Here is a 16,276-nt window from a genome sequence, read left to right as displayed (position 1 = left end):
AAAAAGAGAATTGAGAGTCTCATTTCGTCTTTGAAGAAAAAGAGTGATATGCTATGTGTATGCATGCAACAACTTATGAAAGAGTGCTGAAAAGTTGGGTCATTAAATGCAAATCCATGAGATGCTCTTTGCATATGCATGCATGCAGTGTGAACGCTCTTGGCTGCATGCAACTTGCAAAGTAGTAATACGCGCTGTTAGTGTGAACACGTGTGAACGCAATTAAAATACTACGTGATACAAAGGGAATTGTGTCGCGCTATCGCGCGAGCGCTCCGCGCCAGCAGAAAACGATCGCTCGAGCGAGCGAGCGCCAGCGAGGGGATTCGTATACTATTGGCGTTGCTCTTAGAAGGCCAGGGGCTAGCCTGTCCCTCCAACTTTGATGGTAGGAAGCACACCCCTCCCAATCCATGAGCCTCGTCCAGTCGTCCCATATCTGGCGAGATACACATGGCATGGAAGAAGTGCCTTGCCCTCCACGCTGTCCCGGTTCTCCTCCCCTCTCCTTCCTTCGGGCCTCCTCCTAGCCCCTTTTACACGCGCGGACCTCTGACCCCAACCGCCGCCACCTCAGCGACTACGCCCATGATCTCTCCTCCGCGCATAGGTAGCATAGGTGGGTAATTAATCCCAACTTCAAAAGGGCAAGATGGAAAAATACTACAGATCTAACAACAAGGAAACAATCATCTTTACTGTGGAACGGATCGATAAGTAGTACTGCTGTCGATCTGTGCAAAATATGAGCGTTTGCATCTTCCCTGTTTCCAACGGTAAGAGAAAGCAAAAAAAGAAGAGGAAGAGGGTAGGTAGACACATGGCATCGGAGAATGGGCTGCTCGTAGTTGATCTGTCGCCTTTCTTCGCGGCAGACGGCGACGCGGGCGCAGCAGCCGCGCGAGCCCTGGCCATGGAAGCCGTGATAGAGGCGTGCCAGACTTACGGGTTCTTCCGGGTCGTCAACCACGGCGTGCCGCGGGAGCTGCTGTCGCGCTCGCTGGAGCTGTCGGCCGCCTTCTTCGCTCTCCCGGACGAGGAGAAGGCCAAGGTCCGGCCACTTCCGGCGGAGGCCACGCCTCTCCCGGCTGGGTACCACAGGCTGCCCTCGCACTCGCCCGACAAGAACGAGTACCTTCTCACTCTCCAGCCGCATCTCGGCCACAACCTGTACCCAACCGACCCACCCGAGTTCAGGCAGGCGCTGGAGGAGTGCCACGCGAAGCTCGCCCAGCTCGGCCTTCTCATCCAGGAGGTACTTACTGAGGGCATGGGCCTCCCTCCGGGATTCCTCCGGGGGTACACCGGCGGCGACAGGAGCTTCCACTTCCTCCTAGCCCTGCACTTCTTCCCGGCGCCGACGGAGGCAGCAGGGTCGACGAGCGGGCTCAGCAAGCACGAGGACGGCCAGGCCCTCACCTTGCTCTTCCAGGACAACGTCGGCGGCCTCGAGGTCCTCAAGGACGGCCAGTGGCTCCCCGCCGAGCCCGACGACGGCACCATCATCGTCAACATCGGCGACGTCCTCCAGGTGCTCACCAACAAGAAGCTCAAGAGCGCCACGCACCGGGTGGTGAGCAGGCCCGGACGCCACAGGCATTCCTTCGCCTACTTCGTCAACGTCGACTCCGACAAATGGATCCAGCCGCTACCCGAGTTCACCGACAAGCTCGGCGAGCCGCCGCGCTACAGAGGGTTCCGTTTCGGCGAGTATCAGCGGCTGCGGCTGAGAAACAAGACACACCCGCCTGCCACGCCTGACGAGTTCTACAACATCAATCATTACGCCGTCTAGCAGCTTTCATTTATTTCGGCTGTCCCATTTTCACCTATCGAATTCAGCCCCAAATAAATGATGAGGCTTGCTCCCGTACAACCCCCCTCCTAAACTCAGTTTGGGCTTTCGGGTAATTAGAAAATTAATTAATTCATTCATCGTGAGCCCTTCTAAGCCCATACATAAACCCGGTATTTCTACGTCTCCCGTCGCGCACAGCAGGTCATCTGCCGCGAACGCCAGCAGCCCGTTGAAGTGCACCAGCTTGCTGCCCGCTTCTCCACCGCCTGACTCCACCTCTGACGTCCCTGGCTTCTCGCCCCGCAGCCGCCGCCACATGAGTCTTAAGAATACATGTCGTCCACTGCTTCATGCTCTGTGCTGGAGTGATGCTACCGCTCGACCTCCTCTTCCTTATACAATAACAGAGCATGAGGTAGCAGAGAGGGACAACAGGTTGCCAAACATGATCCCTGCTCATGCCGTTGCCGGAGGCTATTGGGGATAGAGCCGTTGATGTAGGAGAGAAGGCAGAAAAAATAATTGATAGGGCCATGTTCGCCAGATGAGTAGTGATTAGCACTAAGATAGCCAGGGAATCCCTGATCCCTGAATCCATTGGGGTCAGCTGACCCACATAGTTAGATGGCAGCTCCGTCCCTGCGTTGATGAGGTTCGAGCGAGGTGCAGCTCCTCAGGTTGGTGAGCCCCGCGAGGGATCCCGGTACCGGCTCGTCTAGCAAGTTGTGTGCAAGCTGAGGAAGCCGAGCTGGTAGCTCCCGGTAATGGCTTCTAATTTCCGCTGCTCGGAGGAGGAGGAGGGCGCCTGGTCCCTGGAGCTGCCGGACTGGCCGGCCAACTCTCGGACCGCACACCGTTGAAAGAAGTTGGGCTATACGGGCTTTATACAGGGCTATGTGTACCAATATAGTTTTTTAAAAAACATCATCCCCTTAATTATGAAAGGGTATCGTGCGATCTCAGCCGTCTTTGTGTTTTAGTTTATCTGAGTTTAAGGGGAGGGGTTGTACTGGAGCAAACGTCATAAATGATAGTAGTAGTATTGCCCACTCACTACTCAAGTGTCTACCTACCTACCCTCTTCCTCTTCTAAATTTTCAGGTGTGGTGATCTTTATTTCCGGTGTGGCTAAATTTTCATTTCTGCTGTGATAATATTTTGCACAGTTTAGACATAAGGATTGCTTCCAAGAAAACGTACTGGTGATTGTTTCCATCTATTGTTCTATTTCCAGCGTATGGGATCAATTTGCTTCTAGTGAAACAAATATGTGTGTTCACTGCCACCATACAAACGAATATATGTTTCCATCATTATATGATGATAAAAACATAATTAAATTTACTTTGAGAGAAAATAGCACTTTCTTCGAAGCAAATATATGCTTCTATCATCATTCACATTTTTTGCGGGTAAAACAGGAACTTCATTACTTAGGACGGGTTACACAATTAATGGTCGGACCCAACCGTATGAAGAATAGCTTCAGGTCTTAAACCGAACCAAGCCTCGTCAGAACGGTGCTCCAACCTTGCAATATTGGCTAGATGGTGACTAACCCTAACCTGACTTCGTTCGACTTTTACAAACGAACACATTCTACAATCTTTGGATAAACGCATAATAACCGAAGCTAGATGTAGAAGAGGAGATCGATGCACACCAGATGATGTTGCCAGGGCAACCAACTGAGCACCATCTGTTTCAACTATTAGTAGTAGCCGAGTATGGGATAAAGCAAGATCAAATCCCTCGGTGCACGCACGAGCTTCAGCTTTCGGTGGGATCACACAGTCATAGAGGAAACAACATGAGGAGAAATTCGGATGGCCATTAGAATCACGTAAAACTGTGCCCATCCTGGCAGATTGGTCTTCATCGCAAAAAGAACCATCAATGGCAAGTTTTCCCCACCCAACAGGTGTTCTGCACTACGGTTTATCAAGGGGCTTCACCAACTCCTGTTGTGGATGAACACATTTGTTGGAGGGGGAAACTCTGCTAGAGCCACCACCGGAGGGATCTCCACCTTCTCCAATGTCTTCCTCATCATCACCATGATCAAGGAGGAGTAGTCCACCTATGGACTACGGGTTTGTGGAAGTAGCTTGATCTATTTTTCTCATGCTAGCTCTTCATAGTTCTTAGTACCATATGAACGGGCCAACTAGATTATGGTCATATTTGTAATACCTATGTGGTGGATCTTTATTCTATCATATGATGCTATGTGATTTGACTGTACTTTGTGTAAGATGTATTGATAGATGCATATTATGTACCCGTTCCTAAGTATTGGTTCTGATCAAACTTGTATGCAAGAAAGTGTGTGGGGTGATGTGTGTGTTAGCTGGATTAGCATGGTTTTAGTGATTGGGTAGTGACAACAGATTTTTGCCTTTTCTTTAGCTATCTCACTAGAGATAAAGTGAATGAATGTGCTATGTTCGTCACCTGACAAAAGTGATGATCTTGTTTGATCAAGGTAGCTTATTTGATATTCAAACATTATGTCAAAGTACTTCTAGGTATACTATGTTAATTCTTAATACAAGATTGCTTGAAGTTTTTCCTGTCTTTTGGAGTATAAGAGAGATGTGTTGCATCATCTGTATGTTAGGACATGATGCCCATATGAATGTGTATCTTAAGCATGTTGAAGTTATTTTGTTTATATCTCTCTGGTGGATTGTTATTGTCCACTACAACTTAAAAGAGAGAATAGACAAGTGAACACGTGAACACCAGTCGAATTTTAATCACAAGCAACACCTTTCCATTGCATTTATGTTACTTTTTATTTGCAGAACTATTTTAATCCTACAATACAAAAATACTTATCTTTCTTATTTGCACACAAAACCCCAAAATAAGTAAACCTTTACCGCTTTTACTTGGTTTACTTTACTTGTTTACTTTACTTTACTCTAGTTCCTACTTTATTTTACTTTTACTTACACGGAACCTTGTTCTTGAAAACCACAAGGTGAGTTGGGGACACAAGGCTTAATTTTATTTTTCAGGATTGCTAGAAAGAAGAGGGGTAGAGATAACTGTTTACTCCATTCCCCGGGAGTTCGATATAATCCTCGTGTCATCCTTGTAGGGAGAATACTTTGCTGAAACAACACTCTACACTTGGAGTGCCAACTTTATCACCACACGGATGAGAGAACCCCATTTTAGACATTGTACTCTCCAAGAAATACCAATCCACCCTATCATAAGCTTTAGATAGATAATGCATGAACTCAAACGCATGTAGTGCATTTTTAGTATTCATCAGTGCAGGGGAAGAACCATGCTCCATATAGTGCATACACTCAAACACATGTAGTGCATTATCAATAATCATCGGTGCAGGGAATCAGTGACGAATCCAGGATTTTACGATAGGGTGGGGCAACTAAGCATAATTTGTTTCTCAATACCACAACCATAATATGACATGCCAATATACATGCATAAAATTCAACAATTCGGAGCACAAATATTTAAACTAATTTATCAAAATTCTATTTATTGTGTTGAATAAATTTGTATGTTCAATGATCAATAATGAATCGATAGCAACAATTCTGCGATGAAAAAAATTATTCAATAAAGAATAACTACAGAAGAAAACAATGTCTGGATGTACACAAAGCTGCGATGAAACATTAAACCTAATCTGTAGGTCTCCGTTGACTGCAGACTGCGTCTGTCTTACCCATGCAATTAATCAGATCAACAATAAGGACTCCCTCTGTGTCTGGCGATGTAGATATTATTTCAGAGAAGGGGGAATCTAGATAGATGGGAAGGATTGGGGAAGCGGCGGACAACAGACGAGGACTTCTAGAAGGAAAACTACCAGATCGTGCAGCGCTGATCCTGATGATACTATTGTTGGATGGTCTGGTCCTAACGTTTTTTTCTCAGATTATTTGTATATGGGCTAGCGGGCTGATTTCTTAGGGTGGGGCGTGCCCCACCCATACACCCTGTTGGCTCCGCCCATGGCAGGGATAAAGGCACTTTGATTTTCTGAAATAACATCCCCCAGAATAGGAAGCACCATGCATGTTGACAAGACAATTAGGGAAAGGCCCTGAAGGGCCTAGAAGCTGCTTTAATTTACTGCGGTGAGGGTACAGATTACAACAGGATCCCAACAAACAAGAAAATTACAGAGCAATCCCTAGTTTTTGCAGAAAACACCCTAAACATAAACTGAGAAAAGCAATCGGGTGCTCCAACACCACCGGAGTTTAGAGGACCGCCGTCGTGGCCTTCTTCGCTGGTTCCGGGGACAGAACCACTTGAAACGGGGAAGAAGAGAAGCGCCACCATCAGTCCTTCAAGAGGCCTCCTCTTGGAGGTTGAGTAAACGCCGGTAGACATCGCCGACATCACAACAAGCCACCTACTGGCCATTAGAGTCGGCAGCCGAACTTGGGCCACCGAGAGATTTCTTCTTGAAATAGCAGCATCAGCGATTCCCCACTGCCGTCCAGCTCGTCCCCAAGCTCCAGCTTGACCTCGACCCACATCAGCACCATGCTGAGATTGGGAGAAGAACAACCACGAGCTGCAAAGAAGAGCCAGAAGACAGCCCACACCACGGACCTTATTTGAGGAGATGCCGGCGATGCCAACCTTCCCCGCCTCCGGCTCCGGCCGCTGGAGCTCGACGGGATGAGGAAGAACCGCTGGAACGCACAAGATCTGGTCCAGAAAATCAAGTGCTCTACTCCTAAACACAGGCATAAAGCCAAACTCCACTAGGGAAAACTCAACACTAAACAACCTAAATCTACTGTACATAGCAACCTGGCCGCCTCTCCCAAGCTCGCTCGCGACGGCAGAGCCGCCGGAGGAGGAGGGCAGAGGAGCCGGGCAGGTAGACTCCTGTACGACTCTCAAGGGGGCCGGACTTGACAAGACAATTAGAAACTATCTTGTACAAAGCATTGCATAAACCAGTAGGATGGAAATCCTTCAATGGGTTGTCAATTTTTGGAATTAAAACAACTGAAGTGTCATTAATACATTCTGGTGTCGAAGAAGCGTTTAACCGCATGAATCACATTGCCATGCATAAGCTCCCAATTCCTCTGGTAGAACCGAGCAGGAAACCATCCGGGCATGGAGCTTTAATAGGACCAATCTGAAAGAAAGCATCACTTATTTCCTCATTGGAGAACTCCTTACACAATTGAGTATTCATATCCTCGAAAATTTTCTCCAGAGTCAACTCAATCAATCTTTCATAGTCCATAGAAGGGTCACGAGTGTATAATGATTTGAAATAGGACCGTGTCATTAGTTGCATATCCATTCGGGCCATTTTAAATACCCCATTATCATCCCAAAGCCTTTCAATTTCATTTTGCAAGCCCTCCAAAACTTGGTATTACGGTCACCTCTCTCAACCACTCGATCCTCGATCGCTGAAGCCATAACATATTCTCCCGATACAACAATTCATACATTTGGTCCGAGACCACACAAACTTCCTCTCTCAATGCATCATTTGTTTGCAGCTGAAGGAGCTTCTCTCTCAAACGGGACAGTTCTCTTGTCACATTTCCAAATTTTGCACCACCCCAAGCCTGCATATTCTTCATTATCTTACTAAGACCATAATTCATAGCTCCCATATCGGGAAACAGGCCAAGACCACGCCATGCTCTGTCAATCAACTCCTTAAATGCAGGCTCCTGCTCCCAAAAAAGTTCATATTGTAAGCTGCGCCTAGGTTGCACCGGTCTGCGGACCTCCTTGGAATGAGTGTCTACAACGCTTACTCTTAGTCTAGTTTCTACAGGGATCTAATGAACTTCGCTAGGAACTTGCTAAGAATGGAGTATTCTCGGTAAGTTCCATGTATATGGCTTTAGTTGAACCAATTTAGCCTATACTTAAGAATAAAAACATTTGAAAGATGGAGATACCATTGAAAACTATGATGTTTGCATGGTACCTTCGTCGTGGCATCATTCTTACTAAAGATAACCTTGCGAATAACTAGCATGCATGTACGAAATGTGTTTTCTATCACGAGGAAGAAACAATGAAACATCTTTCTTTTAGTGTCGGTTCACTAGATCGATATGGTCAATAATTCAGATAGGTTCTACCATATACCCTCCAAAAAGCATTGCAAATATTTTTGGCAATTGGCTGAATGTGGTGGGTTATAAGTTTAAGGTTCTTATCAGGATGGGGGCGATTGCCATAATATGGTTACTTTGGCTATGTAGAAATATCAAGGTTTCAAATGATAAATGTTATTCTCTTATGTAGGTCATCTACCGGTGTACGACTTTGCTTCGTTTATGGTCACCGCTCCTTCGCCTGGAGGACCGCGACCTCTTTACGGAGGTGTCTACACTTTTGGAGAAAACGACCAAGTTGTTTATTACCCAACATGGGTGGCTACATAATCGTAGAATATTGCCTCCTATGGCTATTTCGGATGACTAGTTGTGTTTTCCCATTCCACTATTTTGTGGTGACTTGGTGTGGTTTTGACTATTTGGATAGCTGTGTGCACATTGATTATGCAGAGGCCGGGTGTATTGCGTAAAATCTTGAGTAATAATGCGCCCTTTATCGAAAAAAATGCGAACCTCCTTGGCCATCTCAAGCATGATCGGACAATGATCGGTCAATGATCCGAACACGGAGATACTAGATGAGTGACTACAGAAGCGGAATACATATCACACCAACTATCATCCATCAAAGCTTTGTCCAAACGCACTCGCACATTCCGAGACCCCACTCTTTTATTGCCGTATGTAGAGAAACCCCAAATCCTTCAATTCACAAACTTGTAGACAGTCTCTAAATGTGGCCATCTATGATTCAGCCCTAGGGGACAAGGAGAAGTGCTCATATTGCTATAATGTTTCGTTGAAATCACCAACTAAGACCCAAGGGAGGGATGATGATGCTTTAAGCAACGCCAATTGCGACCACATGCGATGACGGTTTTCCAGGCTTGGTTCTCTATAAACAAAGGTCACATGATTGAACAGATCGTCCAACATAGGATGGACATATGCATCGATAAACTGATGTATAGCATCCTTGATATCAATATAAATACTCTCATTTCAGAAGAGAGCAAAGCCTTCGCTTATACCTCTACTATCCACACTAGCAAAACCGCATAGCCACAATCCATTACGAAGGTGACAAACAAGGCCAGATTTTTTTCGAATTTCACTAAGAAAAATCATCAGGAAACAGTCTGTTTGTTGCAGAACACATAGGTCGTGAACTGTTGGGGAGATTCCAATCCGCCGACAGTTCCAGCTTCAGCACTTCACTGATCCTGAAGAAGAACTAGAATCCAACTTCTCGAGACTATTACAACAAGATCAGAACAGAAACCAAATAACCAGACACCACCTCAAAAACTCCAGGAATCACTAACTCTCAGCAAACTTTCCCTTAATGAAGACAAGGAGATAAGGAATCGCTAATCATCATTTGTATGTTCTTCTAATTATAATCGAATTAGTTTCCATAAGCAACAATGGGTCATACAGAAGTCGTGGTACACGCCCATGAGCCTATAGAAGCACACCCCGACCGGAAGACGCATGATTGAACATGGGCACTGTTGTGTAGACAAATTTTCGAAAAGAGGCGCCTAAAAGTTGAACCACGATGTCGCGTATTCAAACAATCTTGTATTATCTTCCCTTGTCATCGCGATATTTTACTTGCCCAAGATTTGATCGCTGATATCACCATACCTAGTCCAATCTCGTTCATACGAAGTACTCTATACTCGAAACGTAATACAACATTCTTCATGACTAACTCGTTAGTTACGTGCTTGCAAGTGATATCGAATGTGTGCTACCGAGCGGGCCCTGCGTATATCTCTCCATCACGTGAATGGAAAAATCGTAGTCTTGATACATGCTTCCTAGCCAGCACATTATGAGATACTTGAAATGCGCTTTTATGATCACCCATTTACGAAGTGACGGTTGATCTCCCCAACATATTGTTTTGGTAACAGGGAGTAACAAATCTCATGGTCTACGGATTGGGATACTTCACAATGGAAAGTTGCCATAATTTAAACATAGTGACATAATCTAACTACTTTTCTTAGTTAAGTCTATCCATCACGTCATCTTCTATCTCTAAATAAGAGACCCCCACTACATGATTTTCCTAGCTTCTCCTTCAGCCACGTCATTGTTTAACTTCCCACGCTCCACACGGTCACGTCTCTCCTCCCTCATTCTGCGTTGCTGCATTTTTTCTCATGGGATGTACAAACCAGTTCTTACGTGGGCTGGACATGCCTTGATGACCTGGCAGTCTCGCTCCCCTCCCCGATTGATTTATTAATTGCAGATCTCTAGTAGCCTCTACCCCTCCCGATTGATTTCTTTGGCAGTCCGTCGCTCTTTCTCTTCTACATGACCAGTGGATTTCTCCTTCTTCCTTTTCACCTTCTTCTCCACCGAGTAAATGCAAGAGTAACCAATGGACCGGCTCTCTCCTTTTAAGCAATTGATCTGCTTGATCCATTCCCATCGTTTACCCTATACTGGGTATCCATGTCCATGATTTAGAGACACCATGACCGTTCGCTTGCATCTGGTAGCCCCACGACGCGATGGAGAGGACGAGTATGGAGCACCGGGGAGGCGCTTGATGACGCGGTGCTTCCAGGTCGTCGTGGCCGACTGGCCGTGCTTTGTGGCCGATGTTATATCCTGCACCACAAAGAAGGACGTCTCTCGCACCCGTTTGACAAGAGTCCACCTACTTCCCCGGCGCTTAGGACTTTGCATGTGATCAGGTAACTAACGATCATGTTAATCGCTGATTAAATCTCCCAATTAACCTCATGGTGTCGTTATCACATTTCCCGTGCTATGTTTCTGCTGCAGATACACTGATGCCATTACACGGACGTCTTGAGTCAGTACATATTACTGATTCCTCCATTATTGAATGGCTCTATTCCTGATACTAATCTTGCTACTCTGCCGTAAGATTATATATCATGCACGACTATTCATTGTTCCCTTCCATGCTCTCTGTAATGAATTCATTGATGACTGAGTGTTCGTGAGTATTATTTGCCACCTTACCCATGTTAAATGGTTGGTCTTCTAAATTATCGTTGATTTGTGCCATCTGATTTCGCATAATTTATTTTGACCGGAAACACTAGGAAATAGTCCTACTTTTCCGACTGCATATAGATAGTTTACAGAAGGTATGCACAACACAAACGTGAAAACTTATTACATCGACATCAAGTTATTTCAAATAGTAGTATGTTATATACAAGTTCTGAACTCTTAGAATAGCTGTTATGATCCTTTATTATGTTCCATCACATGGTACATATGGATGACGCTTGGAAAGGGGCCTCAACCTGACATTATTTACTCCGATTTTCTTTTCTGATGAATTTAGAAAGCGACGGCTATGCTCGACATTTCTAATTGAAAAATGTTCGTTCAAGCAGCTCCTGAATTAATCTGGTGTTTGATAAAATACCTGTTACCTACCAAATTTGAGAGGCTTTCTCTGTATCTCTAATTGTTCTATATGATTGTGTTGCAGAAATGACTACCCAGATTAATTCTATTTATCACAATCCAATTATCTTCAGCTAACTAAATCATTCAATATTTCAAACAGATTTATGATAGTAACTCAAATATAGGTGTTATGTTATTAGTGTGTAGCAGATATAAGGAACAACAGTAAGCCCAAATAAGGACACACAAGTATAGCGGCCGGAGAAAGTTTTGGTTTTAGGTGTTGATCTCCTTTCCTCAAATATAATAACATTTTTCTTTTGACATAGTATATTCATTAATGTTTGCAAGGCTCCTGGTACTTCACATTTTGCAGGCAACTTCAGGTTCAGGTTAGCAGGACTAGATCAAATTGTTTATAATCTGTATTTTTTAACCTTTGAACCAAACTGCAAATAAGGACACACAAGTATAGCGGCCGGAGAAAGTTTTGGTTTCAAGTGTTGATCTCCTTTTCTCAAATATAATAGCATTCTTCTTTTGACATATTATATTTTCATTAATGTTTACAAGGCTCCTGGTATTTCACATTTTGCAGGAAACTTCAGGTTCAGGTTAGCAGGACTAGATCAAATTGTTTATAATCTGTATTTTTTTTACCTTTGAACCAAACTGCAGAAGGGATGAAAATGGTTCTTGATTATGGAACAACGTTTAGTGACGGCCAAAATCTGCGGAGGAATGCACGGAATGTCCAAAAATGTAACGTAATTATTGTTTTAGACCGTCACAGATTTTAGATGACTTCGACATGTATTATCAATGTTGGAAACACGATTGATGTACTTATATTGCTTACATGAGGTTATGCTTTACATTTTTTTTTTCCATCACATGATTAATATAGGGTTGGAATCATTACTCGCAGATTTTTGCTCAAGTTTCCGCCGCAACACGCGGGGTATCATCTAGTTCTCCTAATGACATGACCCAATTATTATCGACAACATATGTCCATGGTTAGGAAACATTAACCATCACTAATCAAGATCTAGTCTAGTAGAGGTTTACTAGGGACACAATGTTATTTTTGAAACCACACATCTATGATGTTTCTGGTTAATACAATTTTAGCATGGAATATAAACGTTTATCATGAACAAGCACTTTACACCTATGGCATTTTGGTGTAGTGGATATGCTTTGAAGGTGGGGAACTTCATCAATGGATCTCACAAGTTCAGATCCTTATGTATTTACATGCCATTGCGTCTACAAGCATCACTCATTCTCGAATGAGATGGCAAAGTATATATTTGGCCAACTGGCGGGATCTTAATTCCCTAGCTTGAAATATGTTGCCACCATTGTACAATGGAGCTTCATGGTACTATCTTAAGAACTACACCAAGTTCAGTTCAATAATGAACTTGTTGACTCAAATACCCTCCTTTTCTGCTACTATAACAGTCAAATACTCAGCCTTCGTTGTAGTATCCATCACAATGTCCAACTTTGGAACTTATCCAAATAAGCATGGAAGTTTCTTCCCTTCCATTGTGCCACCTTTATTAAGTACATAAATTAATTGACACACAACTGTTTGTATCTGCGACCAAACTAGTGTTATGTAACACATTACAATAAATTGTTTGTCACATCTGCATACAATACATATCCTTTACTTTTTCTGAAGTACTTACGGATATTCTTACTGTTGTCCAATGAGCGTCGTATGATCATTCTGGTATATGCTCATAACACTTAAATCATAGGACATGTCTTGTTTGCATACATAGAATGGCGTACATGATTGAGAAATCTCTCATGAGTTTTACTCATCAAGTGTTGCGAAACAAAGAGACTTCCTTCAACCTCTGGCATTTCCATATTGAATCAATTCAATATCACATCTATGTATTTTTGCATAACCATATAATAGGCGGCTCAATATATCTTTATAGATATTGATGCCCAACATTCTAGTTTTGCCTAAGTCTTTCACCGAAAAAATATAATTCGATGATGTTCTAACCGTGCCAAGAAAAGACACATCATTTCCAATCAAGAATATGCCATCTACATAAAGTATTAGAATTACGACTCAAGAGGTCCCACTTACTTCATTGTAAGGACAAGCATCTTCTGATGAAACCGAACTCTTCGATAATTACATCATAGCAAAGATTTCAACTCCGTTATGCTTGCTTCAGTCCTTAAAAGAACCCTGAAGCTTGCATACCCTTTTAGCATTTTCTAGATTGACAAAACCCTCAGGTGTATCTGGTACACATCCTATATAGGTTAGCTTATTGTTAAGGAACTCATTTTTATCATCCAACTACCATATATCGAAACCAAAATATGTAGTGATTTCTAGAGTAATCCATACATACTTAAGCATCACCTATCACATGACATGTGCACTCGTTAGCTTTTTCGGAACCCATGCGGCTTCCGACGGTGTCCCACTGAATCCGCTGGAAACTGATCGAATTTGAACTAGGGGTGAACTATCCATCGCTCCAGAAATTCCGAAAACTTTATTTTTAATTCAACGACGCATCACTATATGTGCTAATTTTTGTCCGTTTAGTTTGTTCGCGAATGGGTGCACCAGCACGCCCGGTACGGCGATACCGCATGTCCCGGGGGTCCTGTTTTGGTCAGATGGTAATTTGAACGAAGTCAAAAAAATCCCACGGAGCCACGTGACATCATTTTATATATCATAGTAACTATTCCGTTTGTCAAAACTGTGATACGGCAATTATTTTGAAAACCCTTCACGAAAAGGGCTCACGTCCGGAATTCTATAGATTTCAGGGGAACTGAGGTGGGAAACGGCCTCGGCATAGCATAGTTTGCCGAAACGAGATCATATTTGGCACGTGTGTGGGCCCTAGGATGGAAGTAAGACCCCGGATGCGCATTGCTAATCCGACCCACGAGCGACAATTTTTTTCATTTTTGGCGTGTGTGAAATCCATGAAACCTCGAACATTATAGCTCATATCTAATCAGATTTGTTTAGGTATTTGAAATATTCTATTTTTTATATTTTTCTATGATAGATCTAGTTTTTCTGTAAAATTTGATATATTATACTTATTTTTCTCAATTAGAATGATTTAGTTATGCTTTTTTGAAGACTGTCGTGCAAAAATAGAAAAAAGCCATGCCGACAGTATAACCGTTGGCACAGGTCCGTAGTGGAAAAAAAGGAAAAAATGTTGTGCCGACGGCTAGACTGGTCCTGTGCCGACGGCCAGAACTGTGCCGACGGAACCGGCCAGTACCGACGGCGATTTTAACGCCGACGGCCATCCTTATCGCCGCGGTCCGGAGGCTTCTGTGCCAACGGCCCCGATATTTGGCCGTCGGCACACACGACGGGGGCTCTCCCGTTGTGGACCCTCAAAAGAATTTGGCTGCATGGACCTTTTCTTGACATATTTGTGTGTGCGTGTGCGCGCGTATGCGCTCGTATGTGTATATACATAGGATAAAACTAATTAAGCTGGTTGCTAGTGAACGTAGTATATATAAAACTAATGAAGCTAGTTGCTAAAACCCAGTATCCATCCCTACTAATTAAGCTAGTTGGGCCAAGTGCCAGTAGGCCTAGTTTGGCAACAAAGTTTTTCTGAAACTGAAGTATTACAAAACTGAAGTATTTTTGCGCATAGGGAAAAACACTGCAGTTTCTTGATACTATAGTATTTCTCAGTTTTGACAAAAACTTCAAGGCGTTTGGTAAGTGCTATTTTACCATCCCTTTGACCACGTTGGATGTATGATTTCTTTTGACATATAGATGTCTGCATGGCTATTGTATGCATGGTTGTTGGGATCTGCACTGATTGCACTGGATTCATGCACGAAACTACGATAACAAGAGGCCAGTTCATACGGAGATACTGCGGAGTGCCAGCCTACTTGATCGATGTATGTCTATATGGACACCTTGACCGATAATGTTACGGCAAAGTCCCACTACTCTGTCCTGCCTGCGGCAACGAGCGCTGCCACCAAAGTCCCGCACAGATTGGATGCAAGGAGATCGTGTTCTTCTACAAAAAGTCCCTCGCCGGCCGGTCGCAGGACCAAACCAACGGAAATAGATAATGGATGAAAGATAAATATCTTTCACTCTTTCTCCTTTGCTCATGGCTGGAGCGATCTGATTGTCAAGAATATAGGCGGCGGCAGCAGCTCAAAGTAGCGAGCTAGGCGACAGTGTTTTTTTATTATCTCTTTCTCCGTTTTAGAAAAAAGAGGTCTGAAGTTGTTTTTGCAATACTTCAAAAATACCACAGTTTCAGGGATACTGAAGTATTAATACTGCAGTTTTTAGTCGTAGCCAAACACATCAAAGTATTTGAAACCGTGGTATTTTAAAAAACTGTGGTATTGCACAAATACTTCAAAAAAAACTTTGCTACCAAACGCAGCCTAAGATTTTTAATTATTATGCGAAAAAGGCATATAGAAGGAGGAATAGAGGTTGAATCACGTCAAAACTAGCCGGAGATTAAGCTTTATAGGTCGTAGTAATGGAAAGTGACTGCGCAACGGACGGACGCTGAAAGAAATGTCGCAGACAGATGCCGACCTTCGCACAAAACTAGTCCAGTTGAAGCCGTCTAGACTACTGTTTCGTCCACTAGCTGGCACGGAAGTTCCACACGAGACGAATCACGGATTCACGGTAGACCTGCAGAAGGAAATGTCCGACGCTCGTACTGCATTGTGGGTCGATCGAAGGGACAAACCACGTTTGGTTTGTCTATCCAGTTGATGTTGCACATATTCTACCCCACGTACTGGTGTGCATGTTTTATTTTAAACTCGACCAATATGCAATCATGCATACACTGAGTGACAAATTCAGCTAAATTTTTGTGCGAATAATGCAGAGTTGGTGTTGGCCGTATAAATTTAGGTCGAATACGCTGTACCTTAC

The 16,276-nt window shown here is 43.7% G+C and overlaps 1 protein-coding gene across 1 annotated transcript; it reads left to right on the top strand.

Annotated features, from left to right (window-relative positions):
- The first annotated feature begins 704 nt into the window (after window positions 1–704).
- On the top strand, window positions 705–1,915 carry LOC127331520 (1-aminocyclopropane-1-carboxylate oxidase-like). Its single transcript, XM_051357697.2, has one exon. It carries the CDS (start codon window positions 746–748, stop codon window positions 1,793–1,795), a length of 1,050 nt encoding a protein of 349 aa, XP_051213657.1. The 5' UTR covers window positions 705–745; the 3' UTR covers window positions 1,796–1,915.
- Window positions 1,916–16,276: the final 14,361 nt, after the last annotated feature.

This window comes from Lolium perenne, chromosome 2 (assembly GCF_019359855.2).
Source record: "Lolium perenne isolate Kyuss_39 chromosome 2, Kyuss_2.0, whole genome shotgun sequence".
NCBI lineage: Eukaryota > Viridiplantae > Streptophyta > Magnoliopsida > Poales > Poaceae > Lolium > Lolium perenne.
This window is presented reverse-complemented; position numbering and strand designations above follow the sequence as displayed.

Coding starts and splice junctions, on each gene's coding strand:
- LOC127331520 (XM_051357697.2), top strand. CDS start 746: ATGAGCGTTTGCATCTTCCCTGTTTCCAACGGTAAGAGAAAGCAAAAA.